This window comes from Salvelinus alpinus, chromosome 10, assembly GCF_045679555.1.
Source record: "Salvelinus alpinus chromosome 10, SLU_Salpinus.1, whole genome shotgun sequence".
Classification (NCBI taxonomy): domain Eukaryota; kingdom Metazoa; phylum Chordata; class Actinopteri; order Salmoniformes; family Salmonidae; genus Salvelinus; species Salvelinus alpinus.
This window is the reverse complement of record NC_092095.1, coordinates 36407846-36430907: the sequence shown is the minus strand read 5'-3', so window position 1 is coordinate 36430907 and position 23062 is coordinate 36407846. Positions and strand designations below refer to the sequence as shown.

Here is a 23062-nt window from a genome sequence, read left to right as displayed (position 1 = left end):
CTCTGCACACAACATCCAATGTCATTAGATCAATAGAAATTGACCCGGCACAAAAAGGGTTTATTTTGTCTTCGTGTTCCTTGCTTTGTTTGGCTCTATCCCTACTTGGAAGGAGCATTGTTGGCTATTACATTTTCCACATGCCGCCTCGGAGTGCAAGACACTGTCATCCACTGCAAATGACTTTTATATTAGACTGCACCGATGGCGCTATGTGCCGAGGCGACTTTGGGATTCACAAAGTGCAAACACAGTGTGTCCATACTTCATATAGCGAAACTGCAAAGCATTCAAGGCGTCTGGTTCAAGGTCTCTCTGTCTCTGTGTGCGTGCGTGCGTGCGTTCTACAGACAACCTGATATACAGACAACCTGATCTACAGACCACCTGATCTGTGACTAGAAGCTTTGCTAAGCAAGGCTAAGTGATCCATAGTGATGACAAAATTGACTACAAACACTTAAAGTCAAATTTGAAGTGTGTGAGAGGAGGAGAAGCATATATTCCTTTAGAGCCAGGGAGCGTTACCACTTAACCACAGGCTCTGACTATCTGTAATAACGACTAGGGTCCCTGCTCTACAGTTGGTTGACCCTTCAACATCACCTTGATCCATGTGCAAAGCAGAGTGCATTTTCACTTCCTCTCAAGACAAGCAAAGTAAGATAATGCATTGGGACATTTGCATCAGTGGTAGGATCGTCTAGCCAGTCGGGGAGATGCAATGACCACAAACAGACAGTATTTAATTTCAGCACCACTGATCTTCCTCCTCTCCGGAGGTTCTATGTACGTAGGGTATATGTGTGTCGAGGTTTGTCTTCCACAACAGCAAAACATACAACCAGACCTGGGTTCAAATACCATTTGAACTCTTTCAAATACTTTTATAATTCAAATTTAGCCTGCCTGTAGTTCCGGATGGGTGGGTTTCGCAGTTTTGTGACTATACTATAGGTTCCATTGCGCCAGGCAAGCTCAATTAAACCCAGCGAAAGCATTTGAAATGACTTCAAATATCATTTGAACCCAGGTTTGCATACAATATGTCATTTCTCACCCACACTCTGTTACACATACATTACATACAGTTTACTGTCAAAGATGTATACATATACACAGACTCACAAATGTCGGCTACATAAGCTATTTTATAGCTAAGCTAATAGTCCCAGCTGTATTTTGTGTTGAAGATTTTAGATCTGGTACTACTTTTGGAACATTGGCCTTACTTCTTTTATGGTATGTGAAAATGGGAATATTAGGTATAAAATGAGAGCAACTCTTGAGTCAGAACATGTACTGGTTGGACTGTTCTCAGTCCACAGTTGATTTGAGCACACCGTGTGGGTTTCTATAAATGGGAATGCCAACTGCTGCAACAGTGCTCTGATGAGTGCTATTGGGTGATTCTCATCAAACCAGTTTTAAACACGTCTGTAGCTGATTTTGTTACAAAACTTGCAATCATCATTCTCAAGACGTAAGATTTAAAGTTTTTGGCAAAGTGTCTTATTTTCAATCAGTTTTACATTTTCGCCAGATTTAAATCCTCAGGTCATTTTATACAATCTTACTTTAGAAAAACCTAAGTTATTTGAATAAAACACAAAATATGTTACTGTAGTTTGTCCATAAATAATACAAATTGTATAGTAGTTAAAGTTTACATTAAACTATAATATGTATTACGTAAAAACACAGTGTCTGTGGACGTGTCTAATTACCGTAATTCTTTTTCAAGTTCCTGTAAAAACTACAGTTTTTAAATACCGTTTTATTTCCCCATAATGTATCATCTAGAGGAGTAGTCCTTAGGTAAGTTAGGTGAGCACAAGTTAAGTTAATTATAAGTTAATTTATTCGCTTATATGCCTTCAGAATGAGGTTCTTATTCTCAAACACCCCCTTTAACCCACTTGGCTTTCTCATTACCGAAAAAGCTAAAAAGCTCTATTTGAGAAAAAGTCAGAGAACCATTACCTTACCAACATGGAGGCATAAATTGACTTTAGTGATGTTTTCAAATGCTTGCTGACTCGTAATGTCTGTCTCCTATCATTTCCAGATTGAGCTAAGGGCCTCTCAGTACCGAAACCCACATTTGTCATTACCACATAATTTTGGGGTAATTAGAACCTTAATTTCAGTAATGATAATAAGCTAATTCTATTGTATAGTCACTGGGTTTGCTATGCTTGTAACTTTATTTATTTACTAGGACTGCTCCTTAAACGTATTGTATAGATCTTTGGTAATACAGTACAACAGTTATTTGATTAAGTAGGGTTGTCAAAAAATATGGGGTGCATTAACCCCATTTAACTTACTTTAAGCCAAAATCTGCAGTTTGTGTTTCAGAGCAACCCCACCACTTAAAGGAGGATATCTTCTATGTTGACATGTGCACCTGTACCGAAACCCACATTTCTCATTACCACTATACTGTTGTTTGATATCCCAAGACAGTTGTTGGCACATATGTGAGTTTTTTCAGATACTTAATAGGCATATTGTGTTGTGCCATTTGCCCAAAGGATCCCATTGAATCCATAAATAGACCTGAAATAACTTACAACCACAAATAGCCATGTCATAATACACCAATATTACCTGTAAATGATTTATTCTCCCCAAAAAGTCCACTTCTGACTTTTGAAAATGCATGCATGTAATTACAGTACGTATACTTATACTGAAATTAGAGGTATTTTAATCAACTGCATTAAGATCAGTGATTTTAGTATCTTGCGATGTCATTTGGGATTACTTAATCTATGATAGAGATCAGTACAGTTTTTGAATGGCAAACTATGCAAGACTCATACCGAAACATGCATTCTCATCTCCGAAACCTGCTCATCATGACTGTATGCACCAGTATATAGGAAATTGGGAAAAATATTAGGAAAAATAAAATGTATACTTTTGCAATTTTGGCTTAATCTGATAGTGTTACAGTAATGATAAAAAGAGGTTATGTGTTACGGTAATGGAATATACTATATGACCAAAAGTATGCAGACTCCTACTCATCAAACATCTCATTCCATAACCATGGACATTAATATGGAGTTGTGTCCCCCCTTTACTGTCATAACAGCCTCCACTCTTCTGGGAAGGATTTCCACTAGATGTTGGAACATTGCTGCGGGGACTTGCTTCCATTAAGCCACAAGAGCATTAGTGAGTTCAGGCACTGATGTTGGGCGATTAGGCCTGGCTCGCAGTTGGCTTTCCAATTCATCCCAAAGGTGTTTGATGGGGTTGAGGTCAGGGCTCTGTGCAGCCCAGTCAAGTTCTTCAACACCGATCTCGACAAACCATTTCTGTATGGACCTCGCTTCGTGCACGGGGGCATTGTCAGGCTGAAACAGGAAAGGGCCTTCCCCAAACTGCTGCCATAAAGTTGGAAGCACAGAATCATCTAGAATGTAATTGTATGCTGTAGCGTTAAGATTTCCCTTCACTGGAACTAAGGGGCCTAGCCCAAACCATGAAAAACAGCCCCAGACCATTATTCCTCCTCCACCAAACTTTACAGTTGGAACTATGAATTGGGGCATATTTGTCCGTCGGACTGCTAGATGGTGAAGCGTGATTCATCACTCCAGAGAATGCGTTGCCACTGCTCCAGAGTCCAATGGCGGCGAGCTTTACACCACTCCAGCCGATGCTTGGCATTGCACATAATGATCTTAGGCTTGTGTGCGGCTGCTAGGCCATGGAAACCCATTTCATGAAGCTCCAGACGAACAGTTCTCCCGACGTTGCATCCAGAGGCAGTTTGGAACTTGGTAGTGTTGCAACCGAGGACAGACAATTTTTACACGCTTCAGCACTCGGCGGTCCCATTCTGTGAGCTTGTGCGGCCTACGACTTCATGGCTGAGCCGTTGTTGCTCCTAGATGTTTCCACTTCACAATAGCAGCACTTACAGTTAACCGGGGCAGCTCTAGCAGGGCAGAAATTTGGCTTCAGTAAAGCCAATATACTGCCAATGTTTGTTTATTTGAAATTGCATGCCTGGGTGTTCGATTTTATACACCTGTCAGCAATGGATGTGGCTGAAATATAGTGTAAATTACAAAATACATTTTAATAATTAAATTTTAAATATTTGTATTTTCTTTGTTATGTTTAATTCAGGCCTATTCATTAGGGGAGAAATGTTAGAAAGTATTAGAAATTGATTTGTTTATGACTTTTTTGTGGTTTTTGCAGTTATAATAATTTTTGAGTTGGTAGTTTTATTGTGGTAAAATGAATAATATCTGATTAAAAAACATAATAATAAATATGACATAGATAAATACAGATTCTAATCTCAGTGATCCAAGAGGAAATTTCGATAAAAATGTCAGTTTCGTGAGAATGACCCTATTATTCCGCAGAATGTTTATGACTTTGTTTCCTCACAGATATGCCTACATTTATCTGTGGCAAGACAATTTAAGACATTTTTGGGGGACAATTACAAACAGAGAGTCATAGACAATTTCCTCAGCAGTATACACATTGTAACAAAACTACTAAAGCAATATGAAACGTAACTGTGGAGGACTGCCAAGGAATCTTGTTTTGGGACATTAAATTGAATAAGATGGCGTAAAAGATGATTGAAGTAGATACATTTTTATTATTTTCCTTGCACAATAATTTTATTATTCAATGATAAAAAATTGGATTGACACTGTCTTATCATCTCAATTAATTAGCCTGAAACTTGTATTATTCATTTAAAATCAAAAAAGCAGATGAAACAACGAGACAGAACTCTGATCTAATGGGTTCTGAATATTTAGGAGGCCGCAGCCTCTCTCTCTCTCTCTCTCTCTTTCGCACCCCATAAAAACATAAAGCCAGCAGAAATATCTTGACTGCTCAAAGCCTTCTCTCCCGCCGCACTAATGGCTAGGTGCTAATTAACAGCTGCATTTAGCCGCAGACAGTGTTCTGGTTTTAACGAGCTAAAACTCTGATGCACTAGGAGATGAAGCCTGACCTTTCTCTGGACCCAGACAGAGGTGTGTTGGCGTTATATTTAGCTCCTCAGCACTGAGTATAATCAGCTGGTAGCTAGTTTACTAAAAGGCAGCCAACCATGTACAGTAAATGTTGAGGCCTGCCTCCATCCCTTCCTGAGTCAGAATGATTTAATGGGGCAATCTGGGATTCAAACAACAACAGAACAACAATGAATGAATAAAACAAATGTATGTACCAATCCCAGATTGTCCGTTAAACTCCCACCTCTTTTTAGGCGCGAGCAGTGACTTCTCTCTCTACCTGTGGAAAAAGCTGTCACAGTCAATCAAACCTGTGCCATCCTCCTTCTGTTCCCCAAAATGTCAGACTTTCTCTCACCACTGAACCCATTGACTAGGAGTAAGTAAGCCGTAGATATTTTATGGGTCCTTTATGGATTCAACTGGACCTGCCTCTCCCCCCATCTGTCCTGATGGCCCCATAATAACTACTACTGCACTAATGTATGGAACACTTAGGCTTGCTTCCCGAATGGCATCATATCCCCTATATACTGCACTACAAATAGTAGATGTTGTGATGGGGCTGACGGTTGGGTTACGTTCGATAACACCTACCCTATACGCTCCATGGTCTATTCAGAGGTATCATGGGATACATCAGTGGCCAAGCTAATGAAGTCATATGTAGACACTTTTGGTGAAATATTCCTGTTCGTGCTGGCTGCTAGCCTGAGTGTACAAAACATTAGGAACACCTGCTCTTTCCATGAAATAGACTGAGCAGGTGAATCCAGGTGAAAGCTATGATCTCTTATTGATGTCACTTGTTAAATCCACTTCAATCAGTGTAGATGAAGGGGAGGAAACAAGTTAAAGAATATTTTTTTTGCCTTGAGACAATTGAGACATGGATTGTGTGTATTCCATTCAGAGGGTGAATGGGCAAGACAAAATATTTAAGCGCCTTTGAAGGGGGTATGGTAGGAGGTGCCAGGCGCACAAGTTTGAGTACATTTACATTTTAGTCATTTAGCAGACGCGACGTACAGTTAGTGCATTCGTCTTAAGATAGCTAGGTGGAACAACCACAAATCACAGGCATAGAAAGTACATTGTTCCTCAATAAAGTAGATATTAGCAGAGTCAGAGCTAGAAGGGGGGGGGGGGGGGGGTCCAAGAACTGCAACACTGCTGGGTTTTTCACACAGTTTCCCGACCATCAAGAATGGTCCACCAACCAAAGGACATCCAGACAGCTTTACACAACTGTGGGAAGCATTTGAGTTAACATGGGCCAGTATCCCTGTGGAACGCTTTCGACACCTTGTAGAGTCCTTGCCCTGACGAATTGAGGCTGTTCTGAGGGCAAAAGAGGGTGCAACTCAATATTAGAAAGGTGTTCCTACTGTTTTGTACACTCAGTGAACGTCATCAAAAAATGTTGTCTCTCAAAAAGAGGACCTCTACGAGGGCTACATTTGTATCAATCAATCAAATGTATTTATAAAGCCCTTTTTACATCAGCAGATGTCACAAAGAGCTACACAGACACCCAGCCTAAAACCACAAAGAGCAAGCAATGTAGATGTAGAAGGGAGAGAGAATGTCTGAAATAATTGTGAAATATCATGGATTCTATGGATAACACCCATACTTTCCAATAACAAGTCTTCTCATTAAAATAATTTGTCAATTCTATTAGAATAACAGTAAAACGGCATTCCATGTCTGACCATCTTGGCCCATACTGCATTATTACATTATCGGTGGTATTTCTGTGTGCTTTTCTGCAGTGGAATGCAGACGTTCCTGTTGGCTCTTTGGGAATGAGGCCAGACATCCATGTTGTTTTGGGTCTCTTCTTGCCTGGGTAGCTCCATCTGGCCTTGGCAACGCAATGTTGTGCCCGTGCCCGGGAGCCTTGCATTCTGAGTATGTGTTGGCAATTAGTGGAGATGTTTGTGTGACTTTGGCTGCGGCGTGACATTCTCGCAGGGCTTGTTGACTCGCTGGGAGGGCGCCATGCATTGCTTTGCTTTTCCTCAGGTTCACTGTCATCAGATTTCAAGACAGGTCACGGCCAGATAATTACACGTTACTGTGTACACTGACTGCGTGGCCCTCCGTTTTGTTGATGTCTCAATGTTGTCCCATAGAATTGTGTTTTATTTGAACAGTGTTTAATTTTATATTTATAACAAAGGGGAATGATATGTGTTGGTATTCTGGGTCGTATACACTAGACACCAAACGGAAGAAAACGGACAGAAACGGGGAGGGACTGCCTGCACTTGTCCAATAAAAACGCTTGTTTTAATTTACAATTGCAAAATGTTTTGCTACTGTGTACACTAATGAATATGACCATGGTTTAACATCGCTTTACTCGACTCCATCTCTAGGGTTGACATGGCAGGATGCCACCACCCAGCATGTGATCTCCAGAGAGCTGTCCAAGCTACACAAGGTTCCCATCCGAAGGCCAGATCCCCCCTCTGCCTCCCTGACACGCTATGGTGGAGACAGGAAGCTGAAGACGGGGGAGGTGAAACTTAGCAGGAGTATCCAGAAGTACCTTCAAGAGCTGGGTCTCCTTCCCCAGTCTGTTGGCACTGCTCGCCAGGGGCTCCAGCGAGAGGGGCCCCTCACTCAGGTAAGGGCCCGATAGAGAAGCCATTCTATGGAAGGGGAAGAGTTCCCAAGCCACCTGCATTTGGTAGCTTTAGGGGACCATTGAGAGAGAGGCCTCATCTTTGGTTAACCAGGGCCTCCATGTTATTTTTTTCTTTCTCTCCTAATGCATGAGGAAGAAACCATATAAGCAGGGGGCAGCTACGTTGTCTCTGCACTGCTTTTGTTTCCTTTTTCTCCTGTCATCTATCCCGCTGAGCATGGATGATCCTCATTTAGAAAGGGGGTTCTATCACTCCTTTACTATCTCTATCTCATCACCGTATTTTAGGCAGGACCCTGTGGGGTTGCATGAATAACGCCCCACATCCCAGCCAACCCCAGAGCTGCCCCGCTACTTCCTTTTGCTGTTTTACCATAGCGATGATGGCATCCAGAGTTGAGGAGTTCAGGACCCACCTTCGCGACGAGGCGGTGTTCTTTGTTGCATTGTGGGATAGTGGATGACAAACATGGTTAGCATGAATGGCTGAGGCCCATCCCGCTGGGTTAATGCCATTAGGGTCTCCCAATACTCCCGCGCTGGGGAGAATCACATTATCTCTCTCTAATGCCATGGTGAGGACAGAACAAAACAAAGAAGGAAGATAGCATACACACTCATTATCACGGCCCAGTAGTCTAAGGCCTTACCCTTGTGTTTATTGTGTCAATGTATCTACCCATAACATTGTTAATGCTTGTCGTTGTCAAATGTCTTGCTTTTCAATCAGTGGAGACTGCTGAGGGTAGGACGGCTCATAGTAATGGCTTGAATGGAAACAATATGTTTGATACAATTCCATTGACTCCATTCCAGCCGTTATTATGAGCCGTCCTCCCCTCAGCAGCCACCACTGTTTTGAATCTACTGATTTAATTTTGCAGTTTCTGGGTTGGATTATGAGAAGCTAGTGGTGCTCAGTTTGATGGGGAGATAAGCGTTTTTACCAAGTCTGTTGTGAAAATGTATAAAATGGTTGTTGAGTGACACTATCTCCTTCAGAATTTCTATATGCAATTTTCAAGGGCAGTTGTCTTTGAAATAAATCTATTCATATCCTGTCCTGCGTGCCCAAGCCTAGGCGGCTTCTTTTTTATATCAGAAACCTGTCATAACACTGATGATTTCGCCTCCCCTTCCCCCGATCACTGTATAACATTACATGTAGACATTAGGTCTGTTGAGTCGTTCCACATCATTTCAGCAAGCCAGATTGTACTGAAGTTGTTTCTGTAGTTACACTCCTTAAAAACAGGGTTCCAACAGGGAACTGGGAACTATCAGTCCAACAGTGGACTGATAGGGTTCTATCAAGAACCTTTTTGATCAGAAGATCCCTTTTTGGAAGACAAGGGTTCTTTGTAAGTCAAAGGGTTCTGAATTATTTGTTTTACTATGATATCTGGGTTTTTGCATGTACATTGATTGGTTGATACGTTTTATGCTACACCAAGATAAATAACATACCGTTTTCTAAACTAACTGAGATGGTTGTTCTAGTCAATCTTCCCTACCCTGACAGTCATTCTGAATGCAACCTGCAACCTCAAATAGACATCATTTTTCTTCACTGTGGTCAGTCATTGGCTTTGTTAGCCTATAATCAGTTGGAATACCAGGTTTGCGTCTTACTGTACATCATGCTTCCCTTTTTTGCCTTCAAGTTGACAATTTTTCAAAAACATTTTGTAGGATGCTTCAGACAGAACCTTATACTATACTAAATAAAACAAATTGTTTGAAGAACAGTGCAGAAAGTGTGGTTTCGCATAAAATAATTTTCAAAAGAATGTGTCTTCAAGGGATTCGACCTCATACGCTCATGTCCCTGAATGTTCCATGGTTCCCTACTCTGCCGGCTAAGCTACCAGTCAGGTGAAGGTTTTTGTACAAAATCCCGACTATACTTGTAAGTACGGTGTGCAGTAGAGGTTGGCGTTTGGAATCGGAGAAAGCACCGGAACCGCTGTGCAACACACGGTTTGAAAAAGCACGTGGGGAAACGAAGCTTCGGACGCCATTGATGACGTACTGCTGGTAAAGTCATCGGAACACTGTTTTCGAAGTTAGCTGCTTAGTGATTCCGACGCATGCCTCGGAGCTCCACTATCAAACGTAACATCACTAGATCAATCAAATGTATTTATAAAGCCCTTTTTACATCAGTCACAAAGTGCTATACAGAAACCCAGCCTAAAACCCCAAACCGCAAGCAATGCAGATGTAGAAGCTTGGTGGCTAGGAAAAACTCCCTAGAATGGCAGGAACCTAGGAAGAAACCTAGAGAGAACCAGGCTTTGAGGGGTGGCCAGTCCTCTTCTGGCTGTGCCCGGGTTGAGATTAGAACACTACATGGCCAAGATGTTCAAACGTTCATAGATGACCAGCAGGGTCAAATAATAATAATAATCACAGTGGTTGTAGAGGTTGCAACAGGTCAGCACCTCAGGAGTAAATGTCAGTTGGCTTTTCATAGCCGAGCATTCAGAGTTAGAGACAGCAGGTACGGTAGAGAGAGAAAGTCGAAAACAGCATGTCCGGGACAAGGTAGCACGTCCGGTGAACAGGTCAGGGTTCCATAGCCGCAGGCAGAACAGTTGAAACTGGAGCAGCAGCACGACCAGATGGACTGGGGACAGCAAGGAGTTATCAGGCCAGATAATCCTGAGGCATGGTCCCAGGGCTCAGGTTCTCTGGGATTGGAGGGAGAAAAAGAGAGAGAATTAGAGGGAGCATACTTAAATTCACACAGGACACCGGATAAGACAGGAGAAATACTCCAGATATAACAGACTGACCCTAACCCCCCGACACATAAACTATTGCAGCATAAATACTGGATGCTGAGACAGGAGGGGTCGGGAGACACTGTGGCCTCGTCCGACGATACCCACGGACAGGGCCAACCAGGCAGGATATAACCCCACCCACTTTACCAAAGCACAGCCCCCACACCACTAGAGGGATATCTTCAAACCACCAACTCACTACCCTGAGACAAGGCTGAGTTTAGCCCACGAAGATCTCCCCCACGGCACGAACCCGATGGGGGCGCCAAACCCGGACAGGAAGATCACGTCAGTGACTCAACCCACACAAGTGACGCAAACCTCCTAGGGACGGGATGGAAGAGCACCAGTAAGCCAGTGACTCAGCCCCCATTACAGGGTTAGAGGCAGAGACTAACAGTTGAGAGAGGGGAACCGGCCAGGCACAGACAGCAAGGGCGGTTCGTCGCTCTAGTGCCTTTCCGTTCCCCTTCACACCCCTGGGCCAGAATACACTCAATCATAGGACCTACTGAAGAGATGAGTCTTCAATAAAAAAGGTTGAGACCGAGTCTGCGTCTCTCACATGGATAGGCAGACCATTCCATGAAAATGGAGCTCTATAGGAGAAAGCCCTGCCTCCAGCTGTTTGCTTAGAAATTCTAGGGACAATAAGAAGGCCTGCGTCTTGTGACCGTAGCATACGTGTAGGTATGTACGGCAGGACCAAATTGGAGAGATAGGTAGGAGCAAGCCCATGTAATGCTTTGTAGGTTAGCAGTAAAACCTTGAAATCAGCCCTGGCCTTAACAGGAAGCCAGTGTAGAGAGGCTAGCACTGGAGTAATATGATCAAATGTTTGGGTTCTAGTCAAGATTCTAGCAGCCGTGTTTAGCATTAACTGAAGTTTATTTAGTGCTTTATCCTGGTAGCCGGAAAGTAGAGCATTGCTGTAGTCTAGTTTAGAAGTGACAAAAGCATGGATTAACTTTTCTTTAACTTTTCTGCCACATTTTTGGACAGAATGTTTCTGATTTTTGCAATGTTACGAAGATGGGAAAAAAAAGCTGTCCTTGAAATAGTCTTTATATGGTCGTCAAAAGACAGATCAGGGTCCAGAGTAACCCCGTGGTCCTTCACAGTTTTATTTGAGACGACTGTACAACCAAGTTGAAAGGGTTCTCGGTAGAACCATTCATAGACGGTTCTAGGAAGAACCTTTTAGATTATACAATTATTATTGGTACAACCCTTTATAGAGGGTTCTAGGCAGAACAGTTCATAAAGGTTTCTATGTAGAACCATATACAGGGGGTTCTTTGAAGAGGTCTACATAGAGGGTTCTACCCAGCACCCCTGGTTCCCCTATGGGGAAAAACCGAAAAATCCTGTATGGTTCTACTTAGCACATTTTTTTCTAAGTGTGTGGGATTGGCATTCTTGAAACATTATTTTGTTGGAATTAGATTTTATCTTGGAGAAATTAAGCTAATTGATTGCACCCAAATCAGTTCTCTATGTTTAATAAGTAATATGAAACTGCGGCTTCAAGTATTGCTTCTCCATACTATGTAATGTATTCCCTGTGAATCTGCTGATGTTTTTTCCCCTGTTTAGAGAAATTATTTATTGAAGTTGTGAAGCATTATTTACCATAAAGTAGTGTAAAAGTACCTGGTTTTGACCACTAGACGGTGCTGTTCCTGCTATACCGCCACGCTCTTTTATCCATTCTGCTGGACTCTTGTGTTTATTAAATAGATCACAACATTTCCATTCCAACTTTGGGTAAAAAAAAACTATATACAGAAGCCTGAAGCCCAAGGCAAGGATCGATATTTGGTTTTAATGCAGACTAGAGCACTGAATCCAGCTTCACCAGATATGAACTGGCGAAAGGTACCATGGGTTTTATAGTGCTTTCAAGAACAATCATGATGTTAGTGATCTTCAGGTTGGAAAGTTGGAGCTTTAGAAAGAGGCCCGAGTTCCAGAGTTGGAATTCCGAGTTGGATGACCGTTCAAAACGATTTTTCCCAGTTGGAGCTAGTTGTATTTCAGATTTCCCAGTTGTCTTGAACTGGGAACTCCCAGTTCCCAGTTCCAGTTGTTTTGAACGCGGCATTAATGTTCACAGGGAGACGCCAGGCTATTCCCTTAGAGTCAGGAACCAAAACTCCTCGGTATTGACCTGTGAATGTCACATGATCAGTCACATGACAGCTCGATCAGCTGTTCGATTTCACTTACTGGCATGTCAACTGAGCCAGGATCACAGTCAAACAGATTGGGAAATAGATCCGAAAGTGCTCTTCCAAGCGTTGGAGGTGAGCAGTGGTCACCAACTGATGCTGTGTTCTGTTAGAAACATGCACAGCCGACGGACGGGGGCATGGTTCACTTTTGAAAGACTCTCTCTCCAATAACAATTCTTTCCTCTGAATCCACTGTGTCGGTCACTCATCTGTAGAATGTTTTTGTATTTCCCCTGCATGCTTGCGTTCAGTTCGTTCAGTTTCCAAAATATGTCTGTTACATACTGTAGGCAAGGAGACACATTTTCTTTTCATTACACAGAAAGTCAACCGAGTCTGTTTTTTTTTTTACATCCATTGTGAATAACAACAGTTCCTCTCTCAATGTGAAAAATCTTTCTAGCACTCCCCCTCGATAGCCACCAAGCCTCGTTGTGAAATAGAACATTGTCATACTCTGATCCCATATCTCCACATAGTTATGTGAACAGGTGTGCACGCAGTGGATGTGGTTTTGATGTAGTTTACAATCGAAGGTACCTGCTGTTACCTGCTGCAGTATACACTGCGTATACCCTTGCCCTCAGAACAGCCTCAGTTCGTCGGGGCATAGACTCTACAAGGTGTCGAAAGTGTTCCATAGGGATGCTGGCACATGTTGACTCTGTTGAGTGTGAAAAACCCAGCAATGTTGCAGTTCTTGACATAAACCGGTGCGCCTGGCACCTACTAACTCTCCGTGCTTCTACACCTGCATTACTAGCTGTTTGGGGTTTTAGGCTGGGTGTCTGTACAGCACTTCGAGATATTAGCTGATGTACGAAGGGCTATATAAAATAAAATTGAAATACTAACATACCCCGTTCAAAGGCACTTAAATATTTTGTCTTGCCCATTTACCCTCTGAATGGCACACATACACAATCCATGTCTCAATTGTCTCAAGGCTTAAAACCCCTTCTTTAACCTGTCTCCTCACCTTCATCCACACTGAGTTAACAAGTGACATCAATAAGGGATCATAGCTTTCACCTGGATTCACCTGGTCAGTCATGGAAAGAGTTCTTAATGTTTTGTATACTCAGTGTATCTCCGAGTTCTGTGCTCTGCTCTTTTGCCACCAATTGCTCTCGTTGTATCGTACAATGCATCCATATGGCAGAGGGAGACACATTCATGACTAAAGTGCAGAGGCCTGCCCGCCATCCCGCCATCCCGCCATCCCGCCATAGATGGAGCCCCATCTGTGTAAAATTCCACCATTCGATCCCATGGAATCTGTTTTTCGTCAATATAGCCCCACAGCACACTGAACAGCCCTTGTGCCGTTTCATGCACGGGAATCGTGAGACAGAACAATATGTCCTTGTAAATAGCATCCCCCAACATGTATAGCGAACAAAAGTCAATGCATGCGTATCTCGCCCCTCATAGTTTTTGAGTCATTCAATCAGAATTGTGTCTTGATTGCTAGCAATAGCGTAAATTATTAATTTAACAGTATTATCTGACAAAGCATTGATGTGAGTTTTCTGTGCCTCTGCCTCCCCACACATTGTTTTCACCATATCAGTTGCAGCCGGTAATATCAAAGTCTGCAATAGTGTGTCGTTTCATAGCATAGCTGGCCTAGCCATTTACTGTGAGTTGAGTTCAACGCTCAAGTGCAGCCTTCTCTTATGATCTAAGGGTGCTCTCTGGTTGAATTTTATCTTTGAATTTTTAATAATTTTCATTTAGATTTTTAAGGTTAACGACATTACTTTGATTTTGAGATACAAAACAATATTATAATATACAGTACCAGTCAAAAGTTTGGACACGCCTACTCATTCCAGGGTTTTTCTTTATTTTTAATATTTTTCTACATTGTAGAATATTAGTGAAGACATCAAAAGTATGAAATAACACACACGGAATCATGTATTAACCAAAAAAGTGTTAAACAAATCAAAATATATTTTATTTTTGAGATTCTTCAATGTAGCCAACCGTTGCCTTGATGACAGCTTTGCACACTCTTGGCATTCTCAATTTGCTTCATGAGGTGGAATGCATTTCAAATAACAGGTGTCCCTAATTTGTGGAATTTCGTTCCTTCTTAATGCGTTTGAGCCAATCAGTTGTGTTGTGACAAGTTAGGGGTGGTATACAGAAGATAGCCCTAGTTGGTAAAAGACCAAGTCCATATATTGGCAAGAACTGCTCAAATAAGCAAAGAAAAACGACAGTCCATTACTTTAAGACATGAAGGTCAGTCAAATCTGAACATTTCAAGAACTTTGAAAGTTTCTTCAAGTGCATTTGCTAAAACCATCAAGCGCTATGATGACACTGGTTCTCATGAGGACTGCCACAGGAAAGGAAGACGCATAGTTGTCTCTTCTGCAGAGGATAAGTTCATTAGTTACCAGCCTCAGAAATTGCAGCCCAAATAAATGCTTCAAACAGTTCAAGTAACATACATCTCAAAATCAACTGTTCAGAAGAGACTGCGTGAATCAGGCCTTCATGGTCGAATTGCTGCAAATAAACCACTACTAAAGGACACCAATAATATGAAGAACCTTGCTTGGGCCAAGAAACACGAGCAATTTTTTTATTTTATTTTATTTTACCGTTATTTTACCAGGTAAGTTGACTGAGAACACGTTCTCATTTGCAGCAACGACCTGGGGAAATAGTTACAGGGGAGAGGAGGGGGATGAATGAGCCAATTGTAAACTGGGATTATTAGGTGACCTTGATGGTTGAGGGCCAGATTGGGAATTTAGCCAGGACACCGGGGTTAACACCCCTACTCTTACGATAAGTGCCATGGGATCTTTAATGACCTCAGAGAGTCAGGACACCCGTTTAACGTCCCATCCGAAAGACGGCACCCTACACAGTGAACATTAGACCGGTGGAAATCTGTCCTTTGTCCAAATTTGAGATTTTTGTTTCCAACCACTGTGTCTTTGTGAGACGCAGAGTAGGTGAACGGATTATCTCTGCATGTGTGGTTCCTCACGTGAAGCATGGAGGAGGAGGAGGAGTGATGGCATGGGGGTGCTTTGCTGGTGTCACTGTCTGTGATTTATTTAGAATTCAAGGCACACTTAACCAGCATGGCTACCACAGCATTCTGCAGCAATACACCATCCCATCTGGTTTGCCCTTAGACGATCATTTGTTTTTCAACATTACAATGACCCAACACACCTCCAGGCTGACCAAGAAGGAGAGTGGAGGCTGTATCAGATGACCTGGCCTCCACAATAACCCGACCTCAACCGAATTGAGATGGTTTGGAATGAGTTGGACCGCAGAGTGAAGGAAAAGCAGCCAACAAGTGCTCAGCATATATGGGAACTCCTTCAAGACTTTTGGAAAAGCATTCCAGGTGAAGCTGGTTGACAGAATCCCAAGAGTGTGCAACGCTGCCATCAAGACAAAGGGTAGCTACTTTGAAGATTTTAAAATCTTAAATATATTTTGATTTGTTTAACACTTTTTTGGTTACTACATGATTCCATATGTGTTATTTCATAGTTCTGATGTCTTCACTATTATTCTACAATCTAGAAAATCATGGAAATAAAGAAAAACCCTTGAATGAGTACTGTAGGTGTGTCCAAACTTTTAACAATGCAGTACAATGTCAAACAATTAACATTTATGTTATTGGGGGGGATTAACAACTGGGATATTTTACACAATATCAACTAAGAATGATATGCACAGCTGTAGATATGTCAAGCTATGTCAAGAATCCAGAATCAATTAGATTATTTTTCTCGGGTCAAATTATATTTCAACAAAACATTGTTTCAGGAATGCTAATCGCATCTGTTACCAACTCCAGAAACAATTTCACAACAATCTGAGATGGTGGGTGTCGACATCCTCTTGTGATTTTTGAGGTGGAACGACCCTGTTGTGAAATGGGCCTGAATTTATGGATTAAACCTCGGTTTCAATTCTCCTCATTAGGAAATGAGACTGATAACGAGACTGATAACGAGATTTGGGTCTTGGAGGCGTGCTTTGATGTGGGTGTCTCTTGTGTGTTTGTGTTCGAACGTGGGAAGCATTTGTACTTTCACTCTGCCAAAACAGTACACAGTTACAGTCCCTCACCCTTCTAGATAACTTTAAACAGTCTAACCAGGTCTTGTGTCTAAAAGTAGCCTGGACAAGCTAGCAAGCTAGCCAACTTCTTTCGCCAATTAGCTTCAGCCGGCCAGTGTGCGACCGTGGTTGGACTTTGGATAGCCTATCTGTGCGGCTAGTTAGGGGCCATGAATAAATTACACAATGTAAATGGGACAATATTTTCATGTTCAATATTTGTATATGAATTTCTACAATTTATAGTTGGTTTGATATTTTTAAGTCATTGAAATTTTGAACTATTGACATTTTAAAATATTGTCCCATGTACGTTGTGTAATTTACTGATAGTGCCTAACTAGCCCCATAGGGATATCCAATGTGAAACCATATTGACCATTACGATCGGGTAGCGTGCATCTGCGCTAATGATGACTTGGGTGCTGCCAGCTGTGGGCAGGATTTAAATAAATCCAATCCAAGGAAAACTGTTACGGTACCCTTTTATCGTACATTTTTTTCCTAATTATCTCGCAAATCTACGTTTTGGGTGAGTTTGTGACCAAAATTATTTAATTTACACTTTGTAGTCAATTTTGACAATAGAATAAAAGTTTCTGACTTATATCGATGCCACATAGACTGTTGCTTTTTTTTGGTTCAGTCGTCCTTTAAATGCAATGTGAATTCACTGTCACTGGTGATTGAAATACAGCAAAAATTGTATAGACAGTAAAAAACATGGTTGTGTTACAGAATGAAGACTTACAACCAAAGAAGGGGAAGTCTACATTCTACAATCTGCAGTCTGCAGGTCCACCCCAGGGGGATAAGGTCTTCACCCAGGGGGCTGTAGGGAGCTGGAGATCCCCAGTGGAGACAGCCTACTCCAGCCAGGAGCCAGGGAGGGCCAGGGGGAGTGCCACGGGGCTGGCTGCCCAGCTTGAGCGCTACATGGCTGGAGCAGCACACACCCAGAGCCGCCCAGTACCAGGAGCAGTGGTGGGATCAGTGGTGGAACCCAAGGGGAAGCTCTACTCTGTCAACTATGTACGCCCTGGTGGTCAGGTAGAACCTCAGACACGACTTGGTGGCAGTGGCTCCAAACCTCCAAGGCCCAACATAGACAGGCTTCTTTTCAAGGCTGCGTCCAACCATCAGGTGCCCAAGGAGCAGCTCAGTACGGTGGATGGTAAGGTCCTCTTTTTACCACAATGATTTGTGTTTGCGCTGTTCTGTGTGCTTCTGTGAACTTCAGATTAATTTGTAGAGGGTCCACGCAAACATTTTCTACGTTTTTCTAATGCTATTTTATTCATTTAGAGGCAACCGTGCTTCTGTGAACTTCAAAATCCGATGTGAATGTACTGTAGCCTACATAAACCAAACCTCACTCCGGATGTACTTTCACATACAGCTTGTGTAAGAAAGGTTTAGAGGAGTTACTTTCAGATATTCAATGTTATTTACTGTAGTTAGTCTACACATGGCTATGGAAGCTGATCAATGTCATAGCTCTGCTGAAACGTACACTGATTTCTTCCAAAGCTAAGCAAGGTATATTGAGGTAAGCGTCTGGGTGGTAGACTTCTAATCACTGAAGTGCATTACCCCTCATATACCATTAGGAGTCCCTGTTCAGGCAGGAATCATTGCGCTGTCTGAAGATTTAATTTCAATATAGCTCTTTATTTAGGTTGATGGCATGACATTGAAAAATTGCCATTGATTCAAACATGCCATTTTACTATTAACATTTAAACATTGTCAAATAAACTATGTCTAATCAAGTATAACATTCGACATAATTTACACCACCCAATATACCATATATTGAAAATAGGATGAAAAATATTTATGTTCTTCCTTTCTACCCTCTCCCACAGAGCGGTTCATCCTGAAAGTGGTCAACCAGCTGGGGAGGCAGAGAGTGAACATGGACGATCTGATGGGTAAAGACCTGAACCAGCTGGCAGACATAATCTCTGGTGCCCTGCAAGTGGTGGATGAGGAGGGGCCCGAGGCCAGAGCCAAGCCCAGGCTCGTGGGACACATACGGGACAGGCAGATGAAGAGAGAGCCCCTGCATTCCATGGACCAGGATGAGGAGGACCAAGAGGACTTGTTGGAGCAAGATGCTATGCTTCAAGGTATGAATGAAATAATTCATTCATGAATACTTTCCTGTCCCATAGGGAAATTTGCTTGGCAACATTCCTGGGCTACATACTGTATAATAAATACATCACAAGTCATACAACATTTCACTTATATACAATATACACTCCCGTTCAAAAGTTTGAGGTCACTTAGAAAAGTCCTTGTTTTTCAAAGTTGATCAGAAATACAGTGTAGACATTGTTAATGTTGTAAATGACTATTTTAGCTGGAAACGGCAGATTTTTTATGGAATATCTACAGTCGTGGCCAAAGGTTTTGAGAATGGCACAAATATTATTTTTCACAAAGTTTGCTGCTTCAGTAGCCTTAATTTCTCAGAACAAGAATAGACTGACGAGTTTCAGAAGAAAGTACTTTGTTTCTGGCCATTTTGAGCATGTAATCGAACCCACAAATGCTGATTCTCCAGATACTCAACTAGTCTAAAAAAGGCCAGTTTTATTGCTTCTTTAATTAGAACAACAGTTGTCAGCTGTGCTAACATACTTGCAAAAGGGTTTTCTAATGATCAATTAGCCTTTTAAAATGATGTATGTGGATTAGCTAACACAACATGCCATTGGAACACAGGAGTGATGGTTGCTGATAATGGGCCTCTGAACGCCTATGTAGATATTCCATAAAAAATAATCTGTTTCCAGCTACAATAGTCATTTACAACATTAACAATGTCTACACTGTATTTCTGTTCAATTTGATGTTATTTTAATGGACAAACGCATTGCTTTTCTTTCAAAAACAAGGAAATGTCTAACTGAATCCAAAGTTTTGAATGTATTGTATATCACAGGACATATTTCACATTGTCAGACTAATCTACTGTAGGCAACCCAGAACGAAAATCTCATGCCAGCTATTCAGTTAGGTTCACATCCCTTCACTTTTTCCACATTTTGTTGTGTTACAGCCTGAATTTAAAATGTATTGCATTTAGATATTTTGTCACTGGCCTACACATGATGTCAAAGTGGAATTAGGTTTTTAGACATTTTTACAAATGAATTCAAAATGAAAAGCTGAAATGTCTTGAGTCAATAAGTATTCAACCCCTTTGTTATGGAAAGCACCTATTGGTAGATGGGTTAATAAAAATCCCTTTGAGCATGATGAAGTTATTAATTACACTTTGGATGGTGTATCAATACACCCAGTCACTACAAACATACAGGCATCCTTCCTAACTCAGTTGCTGGAGAGGACGGAAGCCGCTCAGGGATTTCACCATGAGGCCAATGGTGACTTTAAAACAGTTACAGAGTTTAATGCCTGTGACAGTTACTCCACAATACTAACCTAAATGACAGAGTGAAAAGAAGGAAGCCTGTACAGAATAAAAGTATTCCAAAACATGCATCCTCTTTGCAATAAGGCACTAAAGTAAAACTGCATAAAATGTGGCAAAGAAATGTACTTTATGTCCTGAATACAAATCCAACACAACACAGTACCACTGAGTAGCACTTTTCATATTTTCAAGCATCATGTTATGGGTATGCTTGTCATCAGCCAGGACTAGGGAGTTTTTGGGGATAAAAATAAACGGAATAGAATAGAACGGAATAGCACAGGCAAAATCCTAGAGGAAAACCTAGTTCAGTCTTCTTTCCAACAGACACAGGGAGACAAATTCACCTTTCAGCAGGACAATAACCTAAAACACAAAGCCAAATCTACATTGGAGTTACTTACCAAGACGACATTGAATGTTCCTGAGTGGCCTAGTTACAGTTTTGACTTAAATCGGCTTGAAAATGTATGGCAAGACTTGAAAATGGCTGTCTAGCAATGATCAACAACCAACTTGACAGAGCATGAAGAATTAAAAAAATAATAATGTGTAAATATTGTACAATCCAGGTGTGCAAAGCTCTTAGAGACTTACCCAGAAAGACTCACAGCTGTATTCACATTTATTGACTCAAGGGTGTGAATACTTATGTAAATTAGATATTTCTGTATCCATTTTTTTTCACTTTGTCATTATGGGGTATTGTGTGTAGAAGGATGAAAAAAATCAATTTAATCAATTTTGAATTCAGGCTGTAACACCACAAAATATGGAATAAGTCGAGGCGTATGAATACTTTCTGAAGGCACTGTATGAGAAAAGAGACTAGAACGAGGAGCAGAAGCAGGTTGGTAGCTCTCTCTGCAAGCTTCAGTCAAGTCTATGGGCCAAATGTCCCCTCCCCTTCCGCAATTCAAAGATGTGCACACCTGCTAAATCGCCATTTGTCCAAATGACCAGTGGTGAAAAACCAACGCACCAGAACAATTGTTGCTCGTATATGTCGCATCACACAGTCTGTCGACAGACGTTACGATACAATTTATGTTAAGTAGTCTGTACGCAAGAGATTATAGTCAGACAGACACAAAGGTAGACCTGCATTTATCACCAGGGTGAAAGTTAAGCAAAACCTGTGTGGAAATGTTTTGGGTTGTTTGGTTATTAGCTGTAAAGCCTTTAGCCAATAGTACTTTTCTCTTGTCAATGTTTTACCCTTTCACATTCTGATTGTTTACAGGGAAACAAATGGTGGATGCAGACTCTGAGCCAAATGACAAGGTAGGCCTAATTTACATTATTCTCTTAAACAGATACACTGGTTTCAAAATAGCGACATAAATGTCCAAGCAAACACTTACTTCAATGAAGTATACTACTGTTGCTAAGATGGGTTATTTTTAAGTTATGCAAGCAGATATTCAATATGAAATGGACAAGAAAGGAAACTAGTTTTACACTCGCAAAGCTCTTAGAAAAACCTTTTTGAACATTTGCATACTGATATTTCCACAAGAATCTCTTTGAAAACCATAGTCAATAGATTGATGTTCCTTGAGTTGAGAGTGGTAATTTACCTTCAAAAGTCTTTCATTAGAGGTCTAGTTTTATATAGTCCTTTCATCAATAATTGGCAATTTGTGGAGAATTTGCAGAAACATCAAGTTGCTCTATGATGTAAAAAAAAAAGTTAAACTTTCATTGAATTACTTCTAAAAACACTAAGACTTAATGGAAACATATCCCTTTTTTAATACTTAATGATGTAAAAGAAGATTATCTCTTCTTATAAGGCAAAACCTTTGCAGTAAAATAGATAACAAGTCCTGTGTTGCTATCATAGAAATAGAATCACTAGAACAGGAATTCCCATTCAAGTCAATGGGTCTGTAATTGGTGGACCTGCATTATCCTACCACAGGACCCAATCTTAGTTAGTAAGCTCTTGGAGTACCTCAACATGGACCCCTTCAGTGATGCCTCTGATGCCCAGCTGGAGGTTGGTGATGCTGGTGGTGCTGCAGGCAACCCCTCCATTGAGGGCCAGAGAACAGTGGGTCTGGAGAACGTAAGGAGCAGGACCACACAGGGCCAAGTGCCTGTACCACACCCCTGGGAAGAGAGGAGCATGACCATGGGAGGAGAGGATGGAGCTCCAGACCAGCCAGATGATGGAACCTCAGACCAACCGGCGGATGTCCAGGGTTCTGACTCCCTGGTAGACTCTGAGGTGGAGAGGTGGATGTACGGTACGGAAGCTCCTTCTCCTCCGGCGGCTGAGACGGACCTCCTGGCAGAAGAACCACAGGAGAGAAATCTCCAAGCAGACCCACAGAAGAAGGACATGCGACTCCAGGAGGAAGTGGTACATATGGGAGTCAAAGCTTACTCAAAGTCACCGCAAGGGAAAGACCACCACAGCGACATTGGCTACATCATTACAGACACAGAGTGAGTATGGTGAAGATTATACTTGCTGCTATTTACCAAATATACTGTATGTATTTATACTCTCACTTCACAATGACCAGTTATCTCCAACACTATGTCTTTCCTGTTTTTCTCTATTTACCTTATATTATTTTTGATTGTGGGAATACTGTGGACAGTACAGACCATACATCTTTCAAAACAACCCTGATATATACAGATGTTCTCTTTTTGTAGGGAACTATAGCTGGAAATCCTTGGTGGTGCACTTGAGCACAATAGTTGTGATGATAAGTCCCTAGGTGTGGGTATTACCACGCTGTATTACGGCGTTAATGATGATATGGTGTCAGCAAGGTCACAGGAGTCAGTCAAACTCA

General features: G+C 41.6%; 1 protein-coding gene across 4 annotated transcripts in view; it reads left to right on the top strand.

The window, feature by feature from the left end:
• The window catches only part of ptprn2 (protein tyrosine phosphatase receptor type N2), a 247133-nt gene that overhangs the window by 53219 nt on the left and 170852 nt on the right, over positions 1-23062 (top strand). For all 4 annotated transcript variants that reach the window (XR_011666471.1, XM_071329112.1, XM_071329113.1 and 1 more), the window contains 5 exons: positions 7394-7644; positions 17540-17975; positions 18670-18933; positions 21493-21533; positions 22174-22703. Coding sequence is in view for 3 of the 4 variants with exons in the window: in XM_071329112.1 (XP_071185213.1) it covers positions 7394-7644; positions 17540-17975; positions 18670-18933; positions 21493-21533; positions 22174-22703 (1522 nt within the window). In the remaining variant the exon portion in view is untranslated. The remainder of the gene's footprint in view (positions 1-7393; positions 7645-17539; positions 17976-18669; positions 18934-21492; positions 21534-22173; positions 22704-23062) is intronic.